The following is a 26,239-nucleotide window of genomic DNA, read 5'->3' on the forward strand; positions in this document are numbered from 1 at the left end:
GATGTTTCAGTTTTATTCGCTGGGAAAATTAATCTTTGTCTGCTTTAAAGATAAGCAGACAAAGAATAAAAACAAGTTTTGATATTAACTCTCAACTTCATTCACAAAACCTTTTCGTTATTTATTACACAACGAACATGTATTTCACATAAGAACAAAACAATGAGGTGGTGTTGCCTGTCCTTGAACACAAGGCTGATCCTCTTCACCTGTTGGATCAGAAAAGGTCTTAATTATATTATAGATGAGAAATAATACTCTGAGACGAGTTCTTCAACTGCAGGCCACGGCGGGTGGAGATTTATTACACTGTTCCACAGATCAATTTACAGTACAAAGTCAATTCTCAAAATTCTCCCCAAAATCTCATTGTATTCTTAGTGTCAGTCTGTTTTATAGAATCTCATTTTCATTGGTGTAAGTTGGTAAGTTTCGACCAATAGCATTACTGCCCGTGTTTGACGTGTGTCCTTACGTAAGAATTCTATCCGCTTTCACATGAGTGTGTATTGGGGTTTCTTAAGGAGTGTTAAGACCTATTGACCTCCAACATCTGCTCCATTTCAAAAGTGCAAAACAAGCCCATTATTATTCTTATCTGTCAAAACAGTTTATTTCTCAGACATTCTTTCCGTCTCATTTCTGCTTCGCACACACAAGGAACTTTGAGTCAGGTCAAATCGACCTTCTTTGGCGCCAGATTTCCTTGGTGAAAAAAATCCTTATAAGGAGTATTTTCGCTCTTACACACCCTGTCACCAACTCACACACATCCTCATTGTAATAAACACAAAACAAAACACAAGCAAAATCAATAAACTATATTTATATTCCAGTATACTGAGTTTTGGTTTTACATTGTCATTCTATTTAAATTTAGTTTGTTCGTGCTTACCAATGTTTTCTGGCCGGATGTCTGGCACCGTTGTCCCCTGGTCAGTTCGTCGATGTCTGGTTTTAGTTCTATTCTGTGGCAATCCGCAAAATGGCGTGTAGGTTTTCGTCAGTAATGCGCGACCTGTACTTGGTCTTGTTTAAATTCATTATTGAAAACATCTGTTCGCTCAGATAGGTGCCTCCAAACATGGACAAAACACGAGCTGCATGAAGCCGAAGCTGTGGCATCAAATCAGGGGGCAGGAGACGGTGAAAGTCCTCGATTGAAACATCACGGGACTTCGCTCTTTAGCTTGTTAGCTTGTCGATGCTTCAGTTTTATTCGCTGGGAAAATTAATAATCAGCTTGAGGTGACTCTGCTGCACTCTAGTGGCGAGAAACCGTAATGTAGGGTGGTAAGAATCGGAAGGCATTATGGGAGATGTAGTTTGTAGTCAATTCGTGCTCAAAACCTATTTTAAGTCAATCAATGGGGCTGTAAAATGGTGGTGGGGGGAGAGGGCCACATAAAATGACTTTGAGTTTGACACATGTGCTCTAGGGACATGGGGAATTTATTTTCTTTTGTGTTACCTCGCAAAACGTTTGTGTTCTTTCGCCATAATATACTGCACAAGTTATAATACTGTAAGCCTTTCTTACGGTGGCCATTGTACTTTCTGCTATAACATAAGGCTTTCATTTTCAATCAGTTTTTTGCACCAAAGAGTTAATAATAAACACTGAGGCTCTTTAAATGTGTATATATTTGAAATTCTAAATTGACATTTGTGACTGTATACAAAATAGACCAGCAAATATTGCAGTAAGCATATTGCGAGGGAACGCAATAGTTTTGCGAGGCAACGCAAAAGAAAATTTCTCCTCATGTCCGTTATAGGGCTCCGTAAACAATAAATTGCTTATCATTAACTGACCTTAAAATAAAAACTGTGAAAACACAGTGAGACAGTGAATTTTTAATACAAGCTAAATCAAAACCTGATAAAATGCAGAAAACAATAACTAATTTGCCCAAGTTATTTTGATTTTTAAAAATTGCACTTGAATACAAGTAAAGTTACTAATATTAGAAGTAACAAATACCTCTTCACAATTTTACTTTAGTTACTTTGTGATGAGCAAAACAAAGTTCAGTCATCACAAAGGAAATGAGAACATGTTGGTGTTGAGCTATATTTATTTAAAGGAGCACATTTATAAATAAAAAAGCAACAGAAAATATTATGGGTATTTTTAATGGAACATTGATTTCCAATATCTTATATCAGCTGCTGTTTGTTACTCCCATCTAATAGTTTTAAATAACCGACTCCAAACTAAGCACCCGATCTTCTGTTTTCAGTTTTAGTCAATACAAATTATAATCACAAGTACCTGATAAAATTGACATTTTGATTTGTTGTTTAAATATTATTCAAGTTTACAATGTATCATAAACCTGCTGCTTATGCAGCAGGTTAACAAACAGTTAAACAGTTAAACTGATGCATTAAATTCAGCAAGGGCTTTTCTTTTTCTCAGAAGTTAACTTGAACTAAACTTGACTGGTTTTCCTTGCTCCTCTGTCTTCCCATTGATGCAACACCATAAGAACCCAGCCAAAAGATCAATGCTGTTTTTTAAAAAATCTTTACTCGTTAATGAATATGATTTCAAATGTAACCGAGTAACTTTATTCAAAACAAATTCAAGGAAAAGTAAAAGTTCAGCTTTTGTAAACAACTTAAAGGACAAATTAGACTAATTCAGTAAATGTAAATGTAACTTATTACGTTACACCCCTTATAGCAAAATATTTGTTTCACATGTGAAGTGCTTCTACTTTCTGCGTTATTCATACAGGTAGCCTATAACCTGTATGAATAGATAATATTTTATCTATCTCATAAAGTATTTATGAGATAAAGTATTTATGAGATAGATAGACATATAGACAAACATCATGTCATGACTAGAAGTAACTGCAGTTTGATTGGGTTAGCTGTTAGCGATCAGTAGCGCGCTGCTGGTGGATGGTTAGCGTAACACGGAGCAGAAAGCTAATGTCGTTGTTTGTCCTACATCCAGTGGGTGGTGCAGGTTGCTACAATTGATGGTAGCCACACAGGCACACAACAAATGCGCCCAGTACAACACTTTCATTTTATTGGCTGAAAGGTTGCTATGCGAATGTGCCAAAAGGCAGTTCCATGTTTCATAAGCGAGCAGAAAGTCCGAGCAGAGACCAAGTGTGAGTGCGAAGAGAAGTTTTGAGTACAAGCATTACAAGTTTTAAGAAGAAAGACATCAAGTCATGCTTTCAAAATAAAAAAGTAAGCAAAAGTATTAAACATTTTGAGAACAAAAGACATAAAATCCTGTTTTCAGACTGAAAATGTGTGCTCTTGAATTATGGCAGGAAAATTCCACCAAGCAAGCAGAGAGTTTTGCAAGTGAAGATTTGCTCCGAGCAGAGACTAAGTGTGAGCGCACTTTAACCTGGCATTACTACCAGGCGGTTCACACCCCTGCTGACAGGTTCTGGCCTGGAGGTGAGAGGTTGTGAATAGAAGTTACTACAGAACCTCAACTGCTAATGAAAAGATTTGGCTCATAGCATTTGGAGCTCACAAAATATCACACAAACATCAGCAAAACTACTGTACCAACAATTTGGACTGCAGCGAAAGCCAAACATCCCACAATGAAATAAATCAAGATGTCCCAAAAGCATCGGGGGACTGGCATAGGGCCTACCGGGAGACTCCAGGTAGATTCCTGCACAGAGATACGCAGGCAGCGGCTCGCTCTTCATGCAGGGCTGGACCAAGGTAATATGAGGCCTTAGACAGATGACTTAGGATCCATGACCCCCTCCTACTAAGAACCTCAGCATCACTAACAGTGCTTAAATATAGACTTAGTGAAGTCTGTGATAGTCAAACCCAGATTAATTGGGCAAGTTTAAAATCAATCACTGATTATTGGTTATTATTTGCTGTGATGTATTTGTGAACAAACCCAGCTCAAACACAAAGATTACACTACAGGGTGGGCCTTATGGTTCCATAAATAGGAGAATGTAAAATGTATATTTCCTTTATATCCAAGAAGATATCCAAGAAGATGCGTTTGACAAAAGAGCAAAAAATTGAAATTATACTGATGGCTGGATTGGGAAGCAGTCACATGGTTGTACGAAACTTTAACAGAAAACATGGAATGAGCATCACACACAACACTGTGGCAAAACTTATTTGCAAGTTTCAGAAAACTGGAAATGTTGCAGATCAACCACAAAGTGGTCCAAGATGTGCAGCGATTACACAGAGTACTACAAAAATAAAAATGGTTGTCCAATATAAAATGTTTATTTTTTCTATTTATGGAAACTTATGGCCCATCCTGTATATTGTAACGTGTATGGTAACTGTCAGGTTTGACACCTATTAAAGACAAGTTGAACAACACAGAAAAGACAAGAGAGTTAGATTCTTTTGTACTCGCGAGGAGAACGGACAGAGATGTGTTTACAGTTACAAATCTCCAACCGCTCTGAAACACATTTTTCCGCTCCTCTCTTTTTATTATTTTCAGAGTCCCTATCACAGAGAGCACTGCAACTCTGAGGGGTGGGGTCAAAGCATTTTAGTTGCAGTGCTAAATGACAATCACTAACTAAACACATGTTATCTTGCATTAGAACACAGAGTAAAAACAGAACAGGTCGTATATCTTCAAGGCGACGATTCGTCAGCTATCTAACAGCTCAAAGGAAGAAGAAGTCCTGGTGAGCAATGAACCCCGTGAGCACGGTTATCACTGCTTCTCTTCAGGGAAGCCCTCTTGTGAAGATGGAGATAAAGTAGATCAAAACATACAGAAACAGTCTTTATGTTTAGAGAAAAGAAAACAATCATGGAACATCAAATATGAAACACTATTGTTATAAAGGAAACAACAAATATATGATAATATATACATTTCACCTAACATTCCCCCCTGTTTATCACATATTTGTTCCAATTCTCATATCCCTCCAAAGGCAGCCACTTCAAACGATTTTCAGCCAAGGATAAAAGAGAAATTATCAAAAACTGTAATAGAAAATACATATCTGATTCCTTCACATTCAAAAAAACATAATTTCAGCATGTTGGGGCTCTGACTCGTAGCACTTTTATAGCATAGCTAAATACCGGCATTGTGAAGCTGAGCTGTGAAACAGAGACTGAAGAACAGCAGCTCCAGCTCTGATCCTGACTGACCTATCCTCACAAAATCCCCTGGTCTTTAAAATGCACTTCCTCTCTAACAGCGTTTTCTCATCAGCTCTCTCTCATTAGAAAACACAGTATGAAAACGTTAGCTACACTACGAAAATTACAATCAGTGGTTACTTCGGGCCAATTTAGCTACATAGGAAATATTTCTCGGTTGTTTAGAAGCGGGTTTCTGGCTGCAAAGTCAAGTAGTTCTGCTCTTTCATCCTTACCTGTGAAATGTAATGCCAATGAATTCAGTTTGTATTGTAAAATGGTTGAAACAAGTCCACACAGCACATGACTTGGGGAGCTCCTATCGCTCTGCTGCCACATGCAAGATGGCGGCGACGTAACGTAGGACTCAGAGTTCAATGAGATGTCTACGTATTCATGTCTATGGAGTTAACCCCTCTGAGCTTTTTTGATCTTTATTGCAGTCTGCAGCCAAGTTGTTATATAAAGGTTAAGCAGAAGTAGCAGGACTTATTTAATAACATGCTTCATAACCAGCAAGCTTCTCTCCTCTGGTCTGTTTAACAGCTACAGTCTCAGATCAACTCAACCCTCCAGCTCTGTAAGCAGAAGAAACAGCAACATTATAAAACAGACTATATTTGCTTTGCTTTGCCCCCACATGGTGACAATGATATAGTATGATCCAATTAAATATTAGATTCCTGATTAATATGGGTTGTTGCTATGTTGTTGTACAATGTTTTAAGATCTTGTTCAATGTGCCCATTTTTAACTTTGAGCCCCTGCATCTCCAAAGAGCTCTGCACGGCCCTGCCCTCCTGAAAATGGACAGGGGCTTGAGTGAGTGAGCCACAGTCACTGATAAGCTTTGTTAAAAGAAAATCCAATAATACAGACCAGAGCAAGGACGTGGTATACAACTAATTTCCCTCGATTTATGCCAAAGTAGTTATTTTTCATGAGTAAATATGCAGCAATGCTAGGTGTTAATTTGTGTTAATAGACACAGCAACTGATGTTAAATTTCACTATTGAGTAACATTTTTAAAAGTATGTTGAGTGGAGAGTGTCAGAAGGCTGTCTTATAGTGTGTTCCCGAAAATACAAAAGTGAAAACTAATTCACTTGAAATTTGTTTCATCCACATGATTTTCTTTGAATGAAAGGGGACTGAAAGTAACCGTAGGGCACCTGTAAGGATGAATGGAAAACATGGTTCTAAATGAAAACCAAAATAAAATTTTATTATCCATTTTAATTCATTTGAGTTTTTTATAGTTATGACACTGTGTTGTAGAAATCACTACTTGTTTGTTTCTGACCTCAGGCTGAACCTCAGCCCATCACAGAGGTGGATCTCTTTATCTCCACTCAGAGAATCAAGGTGCTCAATGCCGACTCCCAGGTAAACATTCAGACGGACGAACAACGAAATGTGGCATCCTCACTGTTTTAACAGTCTTATACACTGCCTGTTGCACATTTTGATATTTGCTGAACTGTCTTTAGCTTTAATTGGCATTTATTTCTGTCCAAACTTGTATTATTTTTCACCAAGATGGTATGATGGTAGAGTCAGGCTGCTGCACAAATTCTTCTCCAGTGCATCCTAAAGATAGAATTAATGTCTTGACTGTGTTATCTCATGCTCCTTGAACCACTTTTCGTAAATATAACCCTGATATTTACTAGAATGCCCTTGCAGTCAGGGAGGAAGAAATTTCTTAATGGAATAACCAAGAGGAATAGACTAGGAAGGAACTACACTGACCCTGTTTATATAGTGTCCAGGATACACACTAATGATCATCCTGGGTGATTATATTGTGTCCCTGAGGTGAGTGAATTCATACCTCAAAATATTTTCTGGAGCTTTATTCTCAGACCCTGCACTTAAGTGCACTTAAGTGGCAGAATTAAACCTGGATATCTTTGAGTTTACAATAAACGTTTTGTGACTGTAAATCTCAGACAATTTTAAAATAGTCCTACGCTTTCTAAGAGGATAGTCATTAAGAAGTGTTTCCCAAGGCACACATTTTGGGTGTTTCCCTGCTTTAATGCACCTGATTCAACTGACTGAAGTTCGGCACACACCTGTTAATCGCCCATCAATTGAAATCAGCTGGACTGAATCAAGGAAACACCTAAAACATGCAGGGCAGTGAGCCTTGAGGGCCAGGGTTGGGAAACAATATCATGATTAATGATATTTTTTCTGATACTGATAAATGTATAAAATCTGCACTATATGCAGATGATGGGGCCGTATGGATGAGGGGAAAGAATATAAAACATGTGGTAGGAAATATTAAGAAAGCAATTAGTAAAGTAGAAAAATGGTCTTATGAATGGGGCTTTAAATTATCAGCAAGCAAGTCTTGTTTTATGGTTATTACAAATAAGAGAAATATTGATGTAGGAACAATAACATTATGTGGACAGCCTTTAGAAAGGGTAGCAGAATTTAAATTTCTAGGACTATGGTTGGATAATTCTTATACATGGAAAACACATATAGATAACTTGGAAACTAAATGTAAGAAAGTTATAAATCTACTAAAGGCTGTGGCTGGAAATAACTGGGGTGCAGATAGACAGTCATTATTAAACATATATAGGGCTCTTATGAGGTCAATAATAGATTATGGCAGTTTTATATATGGAGCAGCAGCTACAACACTACACTATAGATAGATTACAGAGTATGGCTTTACGTATATGTACAGGAGCAGTAAAGACATCACCTATTAATGCTCTTTTAATAGAGACTGGAGAAACTCCACTGTAAATGAGAAGAATAAAATTAACTCTAGTATATTGGATGAAAATTAAAACTAGTAAGGAGGAAAATGTAACTTCAACAATTTTACATAACTGTTGGGAATATTCAAAGTTCCAGAGTAATGGATTTGGATGGATTGTAAGCAAACTGATTAAAATGTATGGATTAGAAGATAAGAAAATAGCTCAGTTTAATCCAATAAGTGTTATTCCTCCATGGCTATTTCCTGAGGTAAATGTAGATATGAGACTTCTTAAAATGAAAAATGAGTGAAATTTAAATGAAATAGGGATAAAGACTGATATATATTTAAGAAGCTCATATTATAATTACCTTAAAATATATTCAGATGATTCTAAGAATCTAATCCTAGATTATTCCCACACACATTCTTATGTGTGGGAATAGGAATAAATATACCAGAGTTTAAAAAATATATTACTAAAAGAATATCAGATCAACTATCTGTTTTCACAGCAGAAATGGTGGCAGTTATACTAAGCTTACAGTGGGTGGAAGAGGTTTGACCGGACAGGGTGGTGGTGTGCACAGATTCCAAAGCAGTTTTAGAAAGTATTCAGGGAGAAGGAAATAATAGGAAAGATTTAGCATTATAAAGTCAGCACAGTCTATTTAGATTATATAGGGGTGGCATTGATATTTGGTTCTGTTGGGTACCAGCACATGAAGGTGTAAAAGGCAATGAAAAGGCAGATAAATTAGCAAAAGGGGCTTTAGATAGATAATAACGATTACAATTCCTTTTGGGAAAGGGGAAGGGAAATCACTTATTAAGAGTAAAGAAATGGAAAAATGGCAACAAAAAAGGTGGAATGAAGATAAGAAAGGAAGAAGATTATATGAAGTACAAAAGTCAGTATTAATTAGAAATATTAATAAGAGAAACAGCAGGGAAGAAATAATTATGATTAGATTAAGAGTAGATCATAACAAAGATGTGGAGAGAAAGAAAATGTAGAACATGTATTGATGAACCCTAGGACATATGAACCCAAAAGGGAGAACTTGAGAAGAATGGTTGGAAGGACAGGTCAAGAATGGAGTCTTAAAGGAATATTGGGAAATGAAGGAAACATAATGGATATTTATAGATTAAGGAAAGCATTATTTATCTATCTTCAGAATACAAAATTAAAAAATAGAATTTGATAGATGTAAAGTAATGTTGCTACACACTCGTGTATAGTAGGTGGCGGTATGCACCTTAAAGTTGCTTGCAATTCACCATAATAGAAAAGAAGAAGAAAGGTTGGGTAGCGCTGCTCTTTTTTATTTTATTGATCAGTGAATTGAGGAACTGGAATGAGCTTATTTAGACCTTTTTGGGGGTTTATGTTACCCAAACTATAATTAAATATCCTGTCAATCACATAAGTAAATTAGCTATATAGCCTTGTTTGATGCTATTATTCACCATTACACACTGCTAGGGCTGGGGGTGTATAAAACACCTGACAGATGCCAGGGAATGGAGGATAAAGTCTTTAGTCGAGTTCTGTGCAGTCAAATATTTTTATTCTCAACTATCTGTTGAGCTACATTCAAATACAGTTAAATACAGCCACAACAGTGTTAAGAAAAATAATGCAGTGCAAGTGACATATCACATTAGTGATTTTACAAAAACATCAGTAAATTGTGGATGACACCATCAGCACATGGAGTGTCTCAGTGTTTCTTTGCACCATGAGGCTAACTGAAGTCTGATCCCTCCAGGTGTGAATGATCAAGGATGTCAGGATGAAAGTTAATACCAGGAATGGATAAATCCAAAGATCTTGCAGCAGCCAAATGAAAACAGGCTTAATGTAAACCCAAAGAGAAATCAACTGGTTGACTAATCTTGCCTTTTCTTGTAAAATACCTGATTAAAAAAATGCTCTTCTTGTTTTAAATTATAATTGTTACATTTAATTTGTTTTCTGGAGACCATGTCAAAACATTCCACTTTGCGGTCACAATCTCTGTTTTGAGAACCACAAAATGTTTTTTTGTTTGTTTGTTTTTTTGGCTTCTTCTTTGGTTAAAATGTTTTGTTGTTTTTAAGGAAACTATGATAGACAATGCTTTGAGAACCATCTCCTACATTGCTGATATTGGCAACATTGTGGTTCTGATGGCCAGGAGAAGGTTGCCTCACTGTGACTCTCAGGAGAATGTGGAGGTTTCAGACCCAAGTCAGGACAGTAAGCACCAGCACAAGATGATTTGCCATGTGTTTGAATCTGAAGATGTGAGTTCTGTCGATTATCATGGCATTTTAGCTCATTTTATGTTATCTCCTTTTGGGTTACTCTTGAATGATTTATTTCTAAGTTTGTAATTTTCCCAGGCCCAGTTGATTGCCCAGTCCATTGGCCAGGCTTTCAGTGTGGCATACCAGCAATTCCTAAGGGCAAATGGAATCAATCCTGAGGACCTTAGTCAGACAGAATACAGTGACCTGATGAGCACTCAGGACATGTATAATGAGGATCTTGTTCACTTCTCCAGGTCTGAAAACTGCAAAGATGTAAGTTTTCAATGATTTATTCAATGATGTTTTGGATTCTATTTTTCTTTGTCAGAACTACTATGTATAGAAGAAAAATAATTAATTTGACATACTGTTGGTATTATCTTACTGGCTTCAAATATTCATCCTTCAGGATGCAGTTTTCAAGTTGACTGAAGAATAATAAAAAATACATAAAGTGGGCCTGTTTCAATCTTTTGTCTTTTACCACTGCCAATTTCCCCTTTGTTAGGGGAGATTGACAGCAATCTCCCTTAGTTAGGCACCCTAAACATTCGGTAAGACATTTCAGGAAGAGCTTGAACTTAACCAGCTGAACACAACCAGAGGTCAGAATCAGAATTAGGATTCTGATTCCAGAGTATTTCAGTGTGTTGTCTTTTATGTGTACTAATTTTATGTTATCTCCCTTTGGGTTACTCTTTTTTTTATCTCAGGTGTGTATAGAAAAAGCTAAAGGTGAGATTCTGGGTGTGGTCATTGTGGAGAGTGGATGGGGCTCCATTCTACCTACTGTTATCATTGCTAATATGATGCATGCTGGACCAGCTGAGAGGTCTGGTAGAGTCAACATAGGGGATCAGATCATGTCAATCAATGGAACCAGTCTGGTTGGACTACCCCTGTCAACTTGCCAGAGCATCATAAAGGTATGTGCATGATATTTAACAGTCAGGTGCTCCAGACTTTTTTTAAAAACAACAAAAAAATGTGTTTAAAAAGCTTTTTTATTAAAATCACTCATTTTTGTTTGAAGTGAAAAAGTTATTTGCAAACAAACTTTTATTTGCGGATGTCAGAATTTTTTAGTTGACAGCCTAATGAAACCACCGAATGTTTTCTCTGACAATGGCACAGTTTGAAAATGAGTTCCAGAGTGCAATGGTTCTGAAATGTACAGGTGTCCGTTGTCTTATAAACAGAATAAATGGATCTTTTCTGTCAGGGAATCCCTAGCTCATGCATAGTCTAACGCAAAACATAGCTGCTTCTTACAATCCACAGAAGAAGAAGAAGAAACTACTGACAATGCTGGTGTTACTACAATTCATATACAATCCACAGAAGAAGAAGAAGAAACTACTGACAATGCTGGTGTTACTACAATTCATATTTCCCCATCAGATTCGGTTCCCCGAGTGTCTCTTCACCGCTCGCACCGCCCAGGTGCCACGTGCTTGTTCAGCGCTCTCTCTTATCTAGAGAACTACGGACAGCATGAAATCTCAAACAATGTGTTTCAGCGAAGTTATCCCACTTGACTTTACGCCTGCGGAGTGGCTGACATGGCGGCAGAGATTCTCCCGCTTCAGAGTTGCGTCGAAACTCGACAGGGAGAGCAGCGAGGTGCAGGTAAATTCGCTCCTGTACTCCATGGGGAGGGATGCCGAACCTATATACGGCTCTTTCGTGTTTCCTGCTGCAACGGAGGATATGCCACATCCAGAGTATGAGTTCGCCCTAGTGATGCAGAAGTTTGACGAACACTTTGTTCCAAAAAGAAACGTCATCCATGACCGCGCTCGTTTTCACAAACGGAGCCAGAGGGCCGGTGAGACAGTGGAAGCTTTTGTGCGGAGCTTATATGAGCTCGCGCAGCACTGCGAGTTCGGCGTGGGGAAAGACGAGCAGATTCGGGACCGGATCGTTATTGGAATAATGGATAAAGAGGTCTCTCAAAGACTTCAACTAGAAGCGGACCTGACTCTGGAGAGAGCCATCCAGCTAGCACGTCAGAGTGAACAAGTGAAACAGCAAAGTGCGGAGCGCGTGGAAACTACAGTGAATGAGGTGAGACAGAAACAGTTTAGCAGCACAAGGAGGAGCTTCGTGAAACCACGGCAGAAACAAGCAGAGACGTACGGCGAGAATAGACAGAACTGTCAGAGATGCTATAGGATGCACGACAGAAAAGAAAACTGTCCTGCCCGAAATAAAAAATGCAGAAAGTGTAACAAAATGGGACATTTTGAGGCTGTGTGTAAAACTAAAATGCTAAAACAAGTCAGAGCTGAAACTGCTACATGTTCGAATGAGGATTCATTCTTTATTGGTGAACTGTTCCTTAGGGCAGCAGCAAAGTCAAATGTCATCGAGGAGTCAGACTCAGACATCGACTGGGACATAGAGCTGCTAGTGAATGGTAGCCCAGTGAATTTTAAAATCGACACTGGTGCTGATACCACAGTCATGACAGACGCAACTTTCAATAATCTGCAGAAAAAACCAAAACTGCATAAATCCAGATCAACAGTGTACAGTCCAGGTGGAAAAGTCAGATGCGTGGGCACGTTCCTCGCTACCACCACACACAACGGTCAGAAATACCAGTACTGGATTACGGTTATTAAAGGACAGTTTGTCAGTAACCTATTAGGCAGAGCAGTGGCAAAGCAAATGGGACTGGTCAAACGAGTCAATGCCATCAGTGGTGACTATTTGTTATCCAGTGACGTGTTCGGGGAAATAGGAATGCTGAACTGTGCGGCAGTTCAAATTGAGCTGGCGAAAGAGGCAATTCCATACAGCGTCAGTACACCACGCCGAGTCCCTTTTCCCCTCCTTCCAAAGGTGGAGAAAGAACTAAAGCGGATGCTAAATCTTGGGATCATTGAGGAGGTCACCGAACCAACAGATTGGTGTGCCCCAATGGTGCCTGTTCCAAAACGCAACAAAGACGAAGTTAGGGTGTGTGTAGATTTAAAACGATTGAACAAGGGCGTTAACGCTACATTTTGCCTACATTAGATGACATAACACCTAAACTGGCGGGAGCCAAGATTTTCTCCACTCTGGATGCCTCTAGTGGGTTTTGGCAAATTCCATTGGACCCCAGCTGCCAAAGACTGACCACATTCATTACCCCAATGGGCCGGTTTTGCTTCAAACGCTTACCATTCGGGATTACATCTGCTCCTGAGATTTTCCAGCGACTGATGAGTAATCTACTTAAAAACCTGGAAGGGACTGTTGTCGTGATGGACGATATTCTGGTTTATGGATCTACCAAAGAGCAACATGACCGCCGACTCGATGCAGTTTTGCGGACGATCAAGGTGTCCGGTCTTAAGTTGAACAGGGCCAAGTGTCACTTTGGGAAAACTGAACTGCAGTTCTTCGGACACATCATTAGTGCTGACGGTGTAAAGCATGATGAGAGCAAAGTGGATGCTATTGCTAGAATGCCTTGTCCTTCAATTGTGGAGCAGCTGAGACAGGTGCTTGGGCTGGTGAACTATGTGGGGAAATTCCTGCCAGGTCTGTCTACAGTGCTGTACCCACTGACTAATCTGCTCAAGAAAGAGACTGCATGGGTTTGGGATGAACCCCAGGAGCGAGCATTAAACAAGGCCAAAACAATGCTCATGGCTGCGCCAGCCCTTTGCTACTACGACGCCAACAAACTGACAGTGGTTAGCGCCGATGTCAGCAGTTATGGCCTTGGTGCTGCTCTGTTACAAGACCATGAGGGGGAGTTGCGTCCTGTTGCCTTTTGCTCGCGCACACTTACGGATACAGAGAAGAGGTATTCACAAATTGAAAAGGAGTGTCTGGCGTCAGTCTGGGCCTGTGAACGTTTTGCTTGCTACATACAAGGGATGGGCCACGTCCGGTTACAAACCGATCATAAGCCACTGGTACCACTGATCAACTCTTATGATCTTGACAAAACACCACTAAGATGCCAGAGACTACTTATGCGTCTTATGAGGTTCAATGTCACTGCTGAACATGTTCCCGGTAAACAGCTCGTAGTCGCTGACACACTCTCCAGACATCCGTTGGAAGACAGTTCTACTCCAGAAACTGAAACACAAGTAAAGGCATACGTCAACACTATGGTGGCTAGCAAACCAATCAGGTCACCAAAGCTGGAGGAACTCCGCCAGACTACACGAACCGATGCTGAACTTCAAAAAGTAATCATGTTTATCAGAAAAGGGTGGCCTCGCTATATGGCAGAGAGCTCACTACTGCACAGATACTATGCAGTCAGAAGTCACCTATCAGAGTTAGATGGGCTGGTCCTTTATCAAGACCGCATTGTCGTTCCAACAGCACTCCGAGCTGGGGTTTTAGACCAACTACATGAAGGCCACCAGGGCCTCACCAAGTGTCGTGAGCGTGCGAAGTTGACAGTGTGGTGGCCGAAGATTGGTGCACAGATTACAAGCAAGGTGAAGTTCTGCGATTTTTGCAGAGAGCACAAACCTACACAGAGACATGAACCACTGATGACAACTGCCCTGCCCAGTGGTCCATGGCAGAGAATTGGAGTCGACCTGTTTGTGCTTGAGGGTAAGACGTATCTTGTTGCTGTTGATTATTTTTCCAGGGACATTGAAATCGCTTCCCTCACCACCGCTTCCAGCACTCAAGTTATCAACAAGCTCAAACACATGTTTGTGAGATGGGGCATCCCGCTAGAACTTGTCAGCGACAATGGGACACAGTTTACGTCGACAGAGTTCCAAGAATTCAAGCAGAGGTATGGGTTCACTCACATAACCTCAAGCCCCCATTACCCGCAATCTAACGGAGCTGCAGAAAGGGCTGTTCAGACTGCTAAGCACGTGCTTAAACAACCTGACCCCTGCTTAGCCCTTATGAGTTACCGCTCCATACCGGTAGCGGCAACAGGTTCCAGTCCAGCGCAACTTATGACTGGCCGACAGATCCGCACCGCTGTTCCTGTCCTGGAAAAAACATTGATGCCAAGCGCAGTCAACCCAGACCTAGTTTACTTAAAGGATGCCAAGGCTAAAGATTCTTACAGATCCTTCTACAACCGCAGATATTCAGCTCGCCCTCTTCCCGACCTTCTCCCTGGTCAAAATGTGAGAGTGAAACTTGATGGGGAAAAAGGGTGGACAACGCCTGCCAAAGTCATCAGCAAGTCCAAAGAGCCAAGATCCTATCTTGTAGAAATGGCCAACGGGAGCGTGACCCGTCGCAACAGACGTCACCTTCAGGAGGTTCCTGCGACCGATATTCCTGTAGCACAGCATTTGGCTGAGTCTGCAGTGCCACAACAGAACTGCAGATCCCCAGCTACAGAGGTGGCCATTTCATCTGAACCGCCATCAAATCAGCTAGTAGTGAGCCCTCCTTCAGAATCTTCCTTCCCACCATCTACTCCTGTGAGGACAACTTCCAGGGGACGCGAAATAAAGCTGCCTCTGAGATTCAGAGACTAGAAGGTTTAAAAGGGCATAATAATCCCCATCAGGGCTGAGGGCAGTCTACCCCTGTGATGTCCTGTATTGTTTTGTATGGAATTTGTTAAGGCTGTTATTGAAAAAAAAAAGTTCTGAAAACAAGAAGCCTTTGTTGAAAGAAATGTGACAGTTAAAGATTGAGTTAATTGGAGTAATTAATTGTATTAGAGAATGTACTATTTACTATCCTTTAAAACATTGAAATAACTTGCAGATTTTGCGATCTTGCAATCTTTAACTTTAAAAGAAGGGAGATGTCGCGAGATTAGTTTCTGTTGTACATCTAGAGTAACGGTAGTTACACTTCCTGACCACTGGGGGAGCACTAGGAAAGGACACACAGAAACGAGTTCGAATAAGAAGTAGTTCATGTTGTTACCTCATGTTAGAAGCAACAATAAAGAGCACGGCTTTTCAACCGGATAGCTTCTCCTGTCTTCCCTCATATCATGACAGTACCTGAGGGGAAATGCGAACCGACGTGCTTTCAAGTAGAACTTTTTTTTAAACAGATGCGCACTTAGTTTCAAAGAACCTAGCACCAACTAGTGGCATGGCGAGAGCATTACACCTTTCCGATGTGTATCGTTACTGTGTAAACAATTAGAATGTCTTCATGTAAATCTGTTAACAGAAACGAAAAAAAATGCCACTTTCGTTGGATCATTGTCATGTAAACAGGGCCTAAGTTTTTTGTTGCGATTGTCAAAGTTTTGTTTGAGGCTCCTCTTTCTGGCTGTACTCAACAAGTTTTGATTGCGAATCTCACATGAACATCCTGGGTGGGGCCTAAAGACGAACGATGTAAGATGTGTCCATATTGCTGACTAAAGCGAATGACTGATTGCCTGCGATCTCAGGACAGAGATCGCAGAGCATTCTGCTTCGGTTCGGTGATGGGACACAGAATGTGAATGGTAAGTAATCTTCACAAAATTACACCATTTAACAGCTACTAAAGTGTCCCCCCTTTTTTTCAAAGAAGAAATCTTACACAACTTTGACAACAGTTGCATATCTTGTCTGCCACGGTCCCCATTAGCATATCATGCTAGCTAATGTTGGCACAATGGTCTGTAAGTCTGTAAACCAGGCTTGAGTAATATTTGCTTGTCTTTATGTTGAATTCGTTAACCAGTGCACCTTTGTTGAGTTGCAATAAGCGTTGCAAAAATATCAAATGTATCTGGAGGAATATGTGTTAAAAACTGTTATGTAATGTGTGTGTGTGTGTATTAGCTAGCATTGAAGCAATAGTGGGAAAACACACCTGACCGCTGCACCAGTGTGTCATTAGGTCCACATTAATCTGCACCACATGTCAAGTGACTGTACAGATTATTTATTTACCAAGCACATAATCAGTGCTGTGGATGAGGGAGGCAAAGTAACTCTTAAATATATATTTTCTTCCAGATGCAACATGAAAAGCCAAGCTGGTAGATCACAGGCCGAAGTAGGATATTCACATAAGTTATGTCTTTTTTTTACTGTTAATTGATGTGTGTATATCTTGTATTTAATTTTATTTCAAATTATATGTAATATGCCTTTTGCTGTGTTATGTTATGAAGTTAAATTGGTGTTAACAATTCCCCATTCTAGTATGACCAGCAGAGTCATACTAGAATGGGGAAGCTGAAGCTGAAGCAGGACAGGCTTGTAGGAATTACTGAACAGAGCAATTCCTCCACCTAGAGAGGATCAGAACATGAGGACATGAGTAGATATCCAGTCAGAGATAGCCAGGTAGGAAAGTTGCTTTTAGGGGCCAGGTGTATTTGGTTAACTATATATCTGCAAGTCGGTTTCTTTGATTTTATTCGAACTAATAATACCTCTTTTATGTTAAATTTTTTGTATTCATTTTAGTACTGATAATGAGCGTACCCTGTACTGTGTCTGCTAGCAGTTTAAATTGATTTCAGCTACATACTTACAAAAGAATATTCAGATTTTAACATGCATTTTCTAAATACTAAATATTTCAGTTTACTCTCAGTAACTTCAGTGTTGTTACACTTCTGAAATATTTTTTGCAATTTCCCTTATAGGAACAGTTTCATTTAAGCATTTAATTTCCTGAGGTATTGTCAATTTATTTTCAATTAAAACGCTCAAAAAGAGTTTTAGGGCTTATTTGTTTTCAATTTACTTACACAAGTAAGTAAATCTGATCACTTATTGGTATTTTTATATCTTTCAGGTTTGCATCATAAAACTAATTAAGTCATTTCTGAGCCATAGATTGAGTAGCTCTATGATGTTCACCCAGGACAGAGAGGAACTATCATCAACTCCACTCCATCAGCCCCCTGAGATCTTCATGTTGTTAAATTACCTTTCCCTTGGATTCAAGCACCTGGACCTGCTGACCGGTACGGTCCATCAGTCCACAATCAGCTGGATCATCATCACATGGACCAACTTGTTATTTACAGTATTCAGTTAAATTGGGATCTGGAAACCGGAGGACCAGATACGCAAAAATCTACCTGCAGACTTTAATAGCCACACTGCAGTCATCCTAATGCTGGGTGATATTACTGAACAGTTTATTCATAACAGACTTAAATTTAGTCACCGTCAATTTCTTTTCTAATAAAAAAAATACAGAAAATACTTTCACAAAGTGGCTTTATTTCAGTCATTCCTCTTGTGGGTTGTATAATGGAGTATTAAGCCAGGTTACAAGTATTTTTAATTATGAGAATGCAGTCATATTAGCAGAATAAAGATGCAATCTTATCAAAAGAACCTAATCATCCAGGAGTATATGAGGAGCAGGCTGCCAGCACTTCGACACCTGAATGTATGCCAGTAATGGTACTCTGCGCCCCTATGAGCTTGCTCTGTGTTTTTCTCTGAAGTTGCTTCTAGTAACATATTCGTGTTGCTTCTCTCTCAGGTGTTTTCTTGTGACGCCTTGGAAATACCCCTGTGAAACCCAAGTTCCTGGCTTTCTGGATTTCTCCCCTCTTGACACTGTGGATTGTTACCCACTGGTGCCCGAGTCCCTTCTTCACCTCTGCAGATTAACCATAAATCGTTCCTAGATTCTCAGCTGGCAGTCAGTTTGCTCCTCATACCTCTGCACCTGAACTTACCTGTCCGCCATCCTCTACACCTACCCCCAAAGAACTCACTCCGGCAAGACCTGATACTGGTCTTGACACCCCAGTGTGTGGTCGGTCAAGACCAGTGTCTTTTGTAATACTCTGCATTACAAAAGACAATGCAGAGTATTGTCTCCCAGTCAAAAGTGTCAAGGACACCTACAAAGAGAAACCACTGTATTACCCCCCTGGTGGAAGTTCATCTTCGTTTCAGCCCCCTGGCGAAAGTTAATCTTTGTTTCAAGTAAGATCAATCTAATTCTTCTTGGAGTTCCACTTTTCGATAACCTCAAACTCACCATCTCTTTCTCACTGCTCTACAGACAACCCTGGTTGCCATCCACAAGGACGAGAACTACGCAATCTTATTTTTCATCATTGTTAAAATAAACTTTATTTATCTGATCATCTGTTCTCCTGGTGGTGTTCTGTATGTTTGTAAAGAAACTTGGACTCATCATGACAGAACACTCAGGCCTACAGTCTAACCCCGCAGATACTATCAGGAGAACTTTGTCTGAACAACATTCCTTAATCCAGTCCCATGATTCCACTTTACAAGAATTGAGTAATCACCAAGACCCTGATAACACATCCAACTCTCACGAGTTCTGGACAATTAAACAGGGACAGAGAATTGTAGCAGACTTCACTATAGATTTCAGGATTAAAGCCGCTGTCTCTAGCTGGAATGCCGCCGCTTTAAATAGCACTTATTTTCATGCCCTAAATGACTCAATAAAGGATGAATTGGCCACACTAAATGAACCTGACACATTGGAAGAATTAATTAATCAGACCATTCGACTAGATAACAGAATCCTTTCAAGAACAAAGGAAAGGAACCGAAGAAACCCACCTGTCAGAACGTTTTCTGTCTCCTCGCCTATTCACTTTGTTTCCTCTCCACAGAATCAAAAGGACCCTGAACCTATGCAAATAGGCCACACGCATCTCACCCCGAAAGAGAGACAAAAAAGAAACTGACCCACTTTAGCTTCAATGCTAGTTAATACACACAAGGAGGCATTACATAACAGTTTTTAACGTATTTCCTCCAGATACAGTTGACATTTTGCAACACTTATTAGAACTCACTTATGTTGCACACCTTCAACATAACATAACAATTCAACATAAAACAAGTGAATATTACACAAGCCTAGTTTACGCACTTGACCTAGTGCTAAGATTAGCTAGCATGATATGCTAACAGGGATGTGGCAGACAAGATATGTGACTGTTGTCATAAGTTGTGCAAGGCTTCTTTGAAAAAAGGGTGGACACTTTAGTAGCTGTTAAATTGTGTAATTTTGTGAAGATTACTTACCACTCACATTCTGTGTCCCATCACCGAACTGAAGTAGAAAGCTCTGCAGTTCAGGACAAGAGTTCTGAGATCGCAGGGAGTCAGAGTCATTCGCTTTAGTCAGCGCTAACCAAGAGGGACATGTCTTACATCGTTCGTCTTTAGGCCCCACCCAAGATGTTAATGTGAGATTCGCAAGCAACCAGAAAAAGGGAGCCTCAAACAAAACTTAGAGAATCTAAGGCTGGTTGACAGCCTAACCAAAAACTTAGGCTGTCAACTAAAAAATTCTGACAAACCAGTGTTGTAGTTAAGACCACCTAACCCGAGACCGAGACAAGACCAAGATTTTTAGGGTCCAAGACCGAGTCAAGACCAAGACCAACGCCCCGCTCTACACAACACAATAAAATGTGAAATATGATTTAAAAAAAACTGCTTCTCAAATTGATCTGAAAGATCCACATTTTCCTAAGAACACCTAGATATTAAATGCTTAGAGCTGAAATAAATTATAATTATCAATTCAAATTCTTCTTTGTTTTGCTTTGCTTCCGTCTCTGAGTTATAATCTGCAGAGGTTTTATGTCGCCCCTAACAAGATAACGCCCTGGGTGGTTGCTGATATCGCCTGTGTCAGAAACCACCACTGTCTGCACCACTAAACATAGCAATCATGACAATGCACTAACGGTAAACAGTCAACTATGAATACTGTCCAAGGAGCAACAAGCAAAAAATAACCAGGCAAAAGGAGAACCGTGACTGTTCTTGTTCTCTCCCGCTGCTTGAAGCCAGACAGCAGATGACAGGTGACGAAACTAATCAAAGAGCAATGAGCATGCGCTGTGTAGTATCTTACGTTCTTGTATTTTATTTATTTGATGATTAAATAAACATATCTATTTAATAAAATAGAATAATAACTGCTGCGGAGCACTATAAAGACAAAGAACGGTCCTCAGTGAGACTCCAGTCCTATGTTCATAGTAAAGAGCCGTTCAGAAGAATCGGCTCGTTCGTATTAAAGACTTGTGCAACACGTCAGCAGACATGTGCAACACGTCAGTCAGCACCTCCGCACAGTAAGCGCAGTAAGTGATAGCTTTATTTAATCACAAACGCAACATTTTGTCACTGCACAGCTAGCTTTGTTAACTTCACTTCCACACAGCTTAGCTTTGTTTGAGGTTCCTCAAAGTGACGCTAAAAGTGGAGCGCTATTTCCACAGTTGTGGTTTTGACTGGTATTGAAATAAAATCCAGAGTCCTCAATGTCCGAGACCGAAACCATCAACAGTGGTCTCGAGACTAAGACCGGTCTCTACAAATACTACAGTATGATAAACGCAAATAAAAGTTTATGTTCTGCATATAACGTTTTCACTTCATCAAACAAAAATGAGTGGTTTTAATAAAAATAACAATAATAAAAGATTTTAACAATTTCTTTTTTTAAAAGAATTATTACAATTCAAAAGGTTTTGACCAGTTTCATTTTTTTATTGAGAAGATTTTTGTTTTGTTTCAAACTATTTTCTTTTGCAAATCCTAAAGTTTTGATCACAATTTTATTTTTTTTATTTTTTTATTTATTTGACTTTTTTATTTATTGAATAATTGTGAAACAAATTTAACTCCATATTTTAAAGCGCAACAACCAACCTTGCACAAACTCCAACACAAACTTCAAATCTCCTAGCAACAGAAAAAGAAAAAGGCACATAGATGAGAACATAATATGCAATGGCAGCAATCTGTAGTACACAAAATGACAATTAATAAAGTGCCTGCTAACAATAAAACCACAAAAGTGAAAATTAAAAACATGTACCTTAATCACTCACAACCACACTAAGAGGTAAATTCAGACAGCTGCAGTAGAAATCCAAATACATACTTCCTAAAAGAACAATTAGAAGTCACAACAGACAGACCAAAAACGACACTGACATAGCACACAGCCAGCCATAAGTGACGGATCAAAAACCCATTTACCTAATTAGACAGACCAATGATACAGGGCTTGTTACAATCAGCCTGAGCACTGCGCCAGCACTCACCCAGTAAAGATCCAACTCGCACCTAAAACCATATGCAGTGACTGGCCTAACAGCCAATGCTCGGAGAATCAATAACTTGGCGTGTGCACCCGGTGCCCCTATATACTAATGAGCCAGGCAACACTACAAGTGTAAGTGAATATGGGGAAAAGGGCATAAGTGTGTTTATGGGCCCCTCATGGGTGGGAATTTACAGCCACTAATACTTAAACACCATTTTACAACTAATAAACCACCGGGTTACATCCTGAACCCAGATCTGCTGGAGGTTTCTTCTTGTTAAATGGGAGTTATATATACACATGTAATATGTGTGTAAAAGAAAATAATGTGTTTTTGTTTGTTGTTGTTCTTTTGTTGTTGTTTTTTAACAGATTTTCTAAAATTCAAAGTCCAGAAGGGATAAAGCCTTCTGGGTTATTTTATCAGAATCTTCAAAATACAAAGACGGAGGCTTTGACAATCACTTTGATCAATCTTTGTCTGACAAGAAGACCTCAGTTTACTGTGGAGAGACACAAGCCTGAAGACACAACAGTGGAGCTGTACACAAGAAGAGTTGGAGCAGACTGTATTGCTTGAGGGAATTTTAGACCTTTGGTATTGGCAGCAAGATGCTGCAGATCTCATTTACATCTGTTGTGGAGAGTGCAGTCTGCTCTGTGTTGGGGTTAGCAGCATCAGAGTCAGTGACTTAAAAAAACTCAAACAAGCCGATGAAGAAAACTGGCTCTGTTCAATCATACAACAGAGACACTTGACCTTGTCAGCCATACAACCAGAGAAAACAAATGTTGGATTTGTTTTTTGCAAGTGTTTAGAATTTATACATCTCCAAAGCAAGACTTCCTTTGACCATATTTGATCACAATCTAGTTTCTCTGCTTGGAGTAATATAAACCCCTTTTTCAGAGGCAACCTGTGTTGAAAAGAACTGCAAACAACTACAAATGTACCTCCTACCATCCTTTGAAACATTTAGACTGGTCACACCTCAAATATTTTATAGTCCACCTCAACTATTGATCCTTCTGCTTCTACATCTTGTGTCTACATCTGCTGCTGGTCCCTTTGCCTCCCCCTTCCATTTTTCTGTCTCTAGAAGTCAGGTGAAGAGGAAACTGGAAAGACTGAGCTAGAGCAAGGCTGATGGTGTTAGTCCCAGAGTCCTGAAGGCCTGTGCAGAACAGCTCTATGAGATTCTGCAAAATCTTTTCAAACTTAGCTTGATCCAAGAGAAGGTTTCAGGATTATGGAAAATATCCTACCTGGTTCTGGTACCAAGGGAAGCTCATCTATCGGTCATCAATGACTATAGACCTTTTGCCCTGACAACCCACAATATGAAAACTAAGGGGGCACATGTTGTTGTGGCACCTTAATTTTTTTTACCATCCTATGCTAATTTTAAATTTTTTTCACATCTTTAATGAATTGTACATTTTGAGAGTAAACAAATTCTACATGCTTTCCTTTGTATAGGGTCTAAAGAACCAGTCTCGGGTAAAATTGAATATTGTCAGATGTCCACCAGTAACTACAGTTCTTATCAGGCGGCCAGATATGCGCTACCAGCTGGGATTCAGTGTACAGAATGGCATTGTGAGTAGGGCTGGTGTTTTACTCTTTTAGAAAAATATGTAGTCTGTCAACTTTTTAATTCAAGTTGTGTTTTTCGTCTGAAAAAACTACTGCATCTATCCATCAGATTTGTAGCCTTATGCGTGGTGGAATTGCTGAAAGAGGAGGCGTAAGAGTGGGCCATCGCATCATTGAGATCAATAATCAGAGTGTGGTGGCAACTCCCCATGAAAAAATTGTCCAGATCCTGTCCAACGCTGTGGGAGAGGTGAGACATTGCACAATACTTTATTTAGAGATAAAATATGCCATTTAAATCCTGCTGCTTAGAACTTGAACATGAGAGTGCTGACATTGTTTTCAAAGTTTCCTTTGGCAGAAAAATGGAAAGTGTCATTTTTACACAATTTTGGGGATTTATTAATTTTGACAACAGTGAAAGATAAACTTAAATCCCAATCCAGATCCCTGGAGCTTATGATGCTGTGAAAAAAAACCTTTGACTCCTTGCTCTTTCTTCTGTTTTTTTTTTTTTTTTGGTAACACTTTAATTGAAGGGTTGTGAATAAGACTGTCATGACACTGTCATAAATATGACATAACACCTGTCATGAACATGAGTAAGTCTTCATGAATATTTATGACTGTTGTCATAAAGTGTCATTTGGTAAATCATGACACTTTTAATACAAAGTTGACATTATTCAAAATGTCTTTGTTATGACAACTTGATATTAACCAAGAAATCATGATCTGACATAAAAAGTATTATTGATTAAACTTTAGCTTAAATAACATAAAGCTACATAATTTTTAAAGTTTAATCAGTAATGCTTTTATAACAAATTTATGTTAGATCATGATTTCTTTCTATCTCTGGGCGATAGTGTTCCCATCTCCCCCGGATCTTTGAACACATTCCAGGGGAGATGAAGGACATCAAGTCTGAGTAGACCATGTTCCACACCTTTCAGTGTCAAGGTGGCATATCGGAGATGTGGCCGCAAGGTTGTGGGTGTCCGTCGTGGCGGCAACCCTCAAGCCTACTGTTGGACACCTTCAGTGAGGGACGCTGTCAGACTGAAGGAGTCCTATCAGGCTTTTTTGGCCTGTGGGACCCCAGAAGCAGCTGGTGGGTACCAGCAGTCCAAGTAGCATGCAACCCATGTGGTTGCATGCTACTTGGACTGCATGCAACCACATCCAAGTGAAAACTTGGATGTGGGAAGGGTTTGGAGAGGCCATGGAGAAAGATTTCCACATGGCTTTGATATGATTCTGGTCCACCAGTCAGCATTTCAGGATGGGGAAGCAGTACAGCACCAACACTGTTTATAGTGGGGATGGTGTGCTGCTGATACACCATCAGCAGCACACCATCAGCTGATGCCATCAGATGGGTCCACAACTGGACCCATCGATCCAGTTGTGGATCGATGGGCAGAATATTCCGAAGACCTCCTCTATCCCAACATGCCTTGAATTGAGGAAGCAGAGCCTGAGGTCTCTGGGTCAGGCTCTCCCATCTCTGGGGCTCCTCGGTGGCAAGGCCCCAGGGGTGGATGGGTCCCTTAAGTCTCTGGATGTTGTAGGGTTGTGTTGGTTGGTGCGACTCTGAAATATTGCATGGGCATCAGGGGCAGTTCCCCTGGATTGGCAGACCAGAGTGGTGATCCCCTTATTTAAAAAGGGGACCACAGAGTGTGCTCCAACTCTGTGGTCAGACTCTTAATAGAATAGAGTAGAATATATTTGAATTTATTGATCCCAAAGGGGAATCTATTAGGGAATAAAAGTGACAAAATCAGACTATATAAAAAACATGCAGGACTCGTATTTCTCACTGCTCCATCCAATGGGAGGAGATTTTAATTACACATCTGCGAATGCTTAATCAATACAGCACATTGTCTAGAAGTATCCATAATCTCCCAACCTTTGTTGGTTACATCACTTTTTATAGGATTTAATTTCTATATGTGTATAGTTGAAAGTTTCGACTAATGGCATCGTTTCCCTTCATTTATGCAGTCATCCTGGCACAATTCATACTGTGTGTTTTCCCATGAACGAAAAGATCTGCTCCATCACATGAAGGTTCCCATAACACATTGACAAGTTGTTTTCCTTATCTGTCCAAACAGAAATTTCCTTCTGACTTCTTTCAGCTCCAGCCAGCTCTCTGCAAACATTCTTTCCAGTCAGAGTGACCTGAATCTCTGCCATAACTTTTTCCTTACACAACAGCATTACAAATAACATTTTCCTCTAACAAAGCCTCCCTGGCAAGGTCTACTCAGGGGTCCTGGAGAGTAGGATCTGTCAGATAGAGAAACCTCAGATTCAGGAAGAGCTGTGTAATTTTCATCCTGGTTGTGGAATGGTGGACCAACTCTACACCATCAGCAGGGTCTTGGAGGGTGCTTTGGAGTTCACCCAACACATTCTACATGTGTTTTGTGGACTTGGAGAAGGTGTTCGATCATGTCCCTCAGACCCTTTGAGGGCG

At 39.9% G+C, this 26,239-nt stretch overlaps 1 protein-coding gene across 11 annotated transcripts in view; it reads left to right on the forward strand.

The window, feature by feature from the left end:
• Positions 1–26,239, forward strand: part of apba1 (amyloid beta precursor protein binding family A member 1) — a 58,456-nt gene that overhangs the window by 26,541 nt on the left and 5,676 nt on the right. For 4 of the 11 annotated variants that reach the window (XM_023343789.1, XM_023343790.1, XM_023343791.1 and 1 more), the window contains 6 exons: positions 6,449–6,526; positions 9,975–10,160; positions 10,260–10,439; positions 10,880–11,092; positions 23,632–23,751; positions 23,858–23,998. In XM_023343789.1, the coding sequence (XP_023199557.1) occupies positions 6,449–6,526; positions 9,975–10,160; positions 10,260–10,439; positions 10,880–11,092; positions 23,632–23,751; positions 23,858–23,998 (918 nt within the window). The other 7 variants (XR_002753586.1, XR_002753587.1, XR_002753588.1 and 4 more) reach the window with 7 other exon arrangements.

Source organism: Xiphophorus maculatus, chromosome 12, assembly GCF_002775205.1.
Source record: "Xiphophorus maculatus strain JP 163 A chromosome 12, X_maculatus-5.0-male, whole genome shotgun sequence".
NCBI lineage: Eukaryota > Metazoa > Chordata > Actinopteri > Cyprinodontiformes > Poeciliidae > Xiphophorus > Xiphophorus maculatus.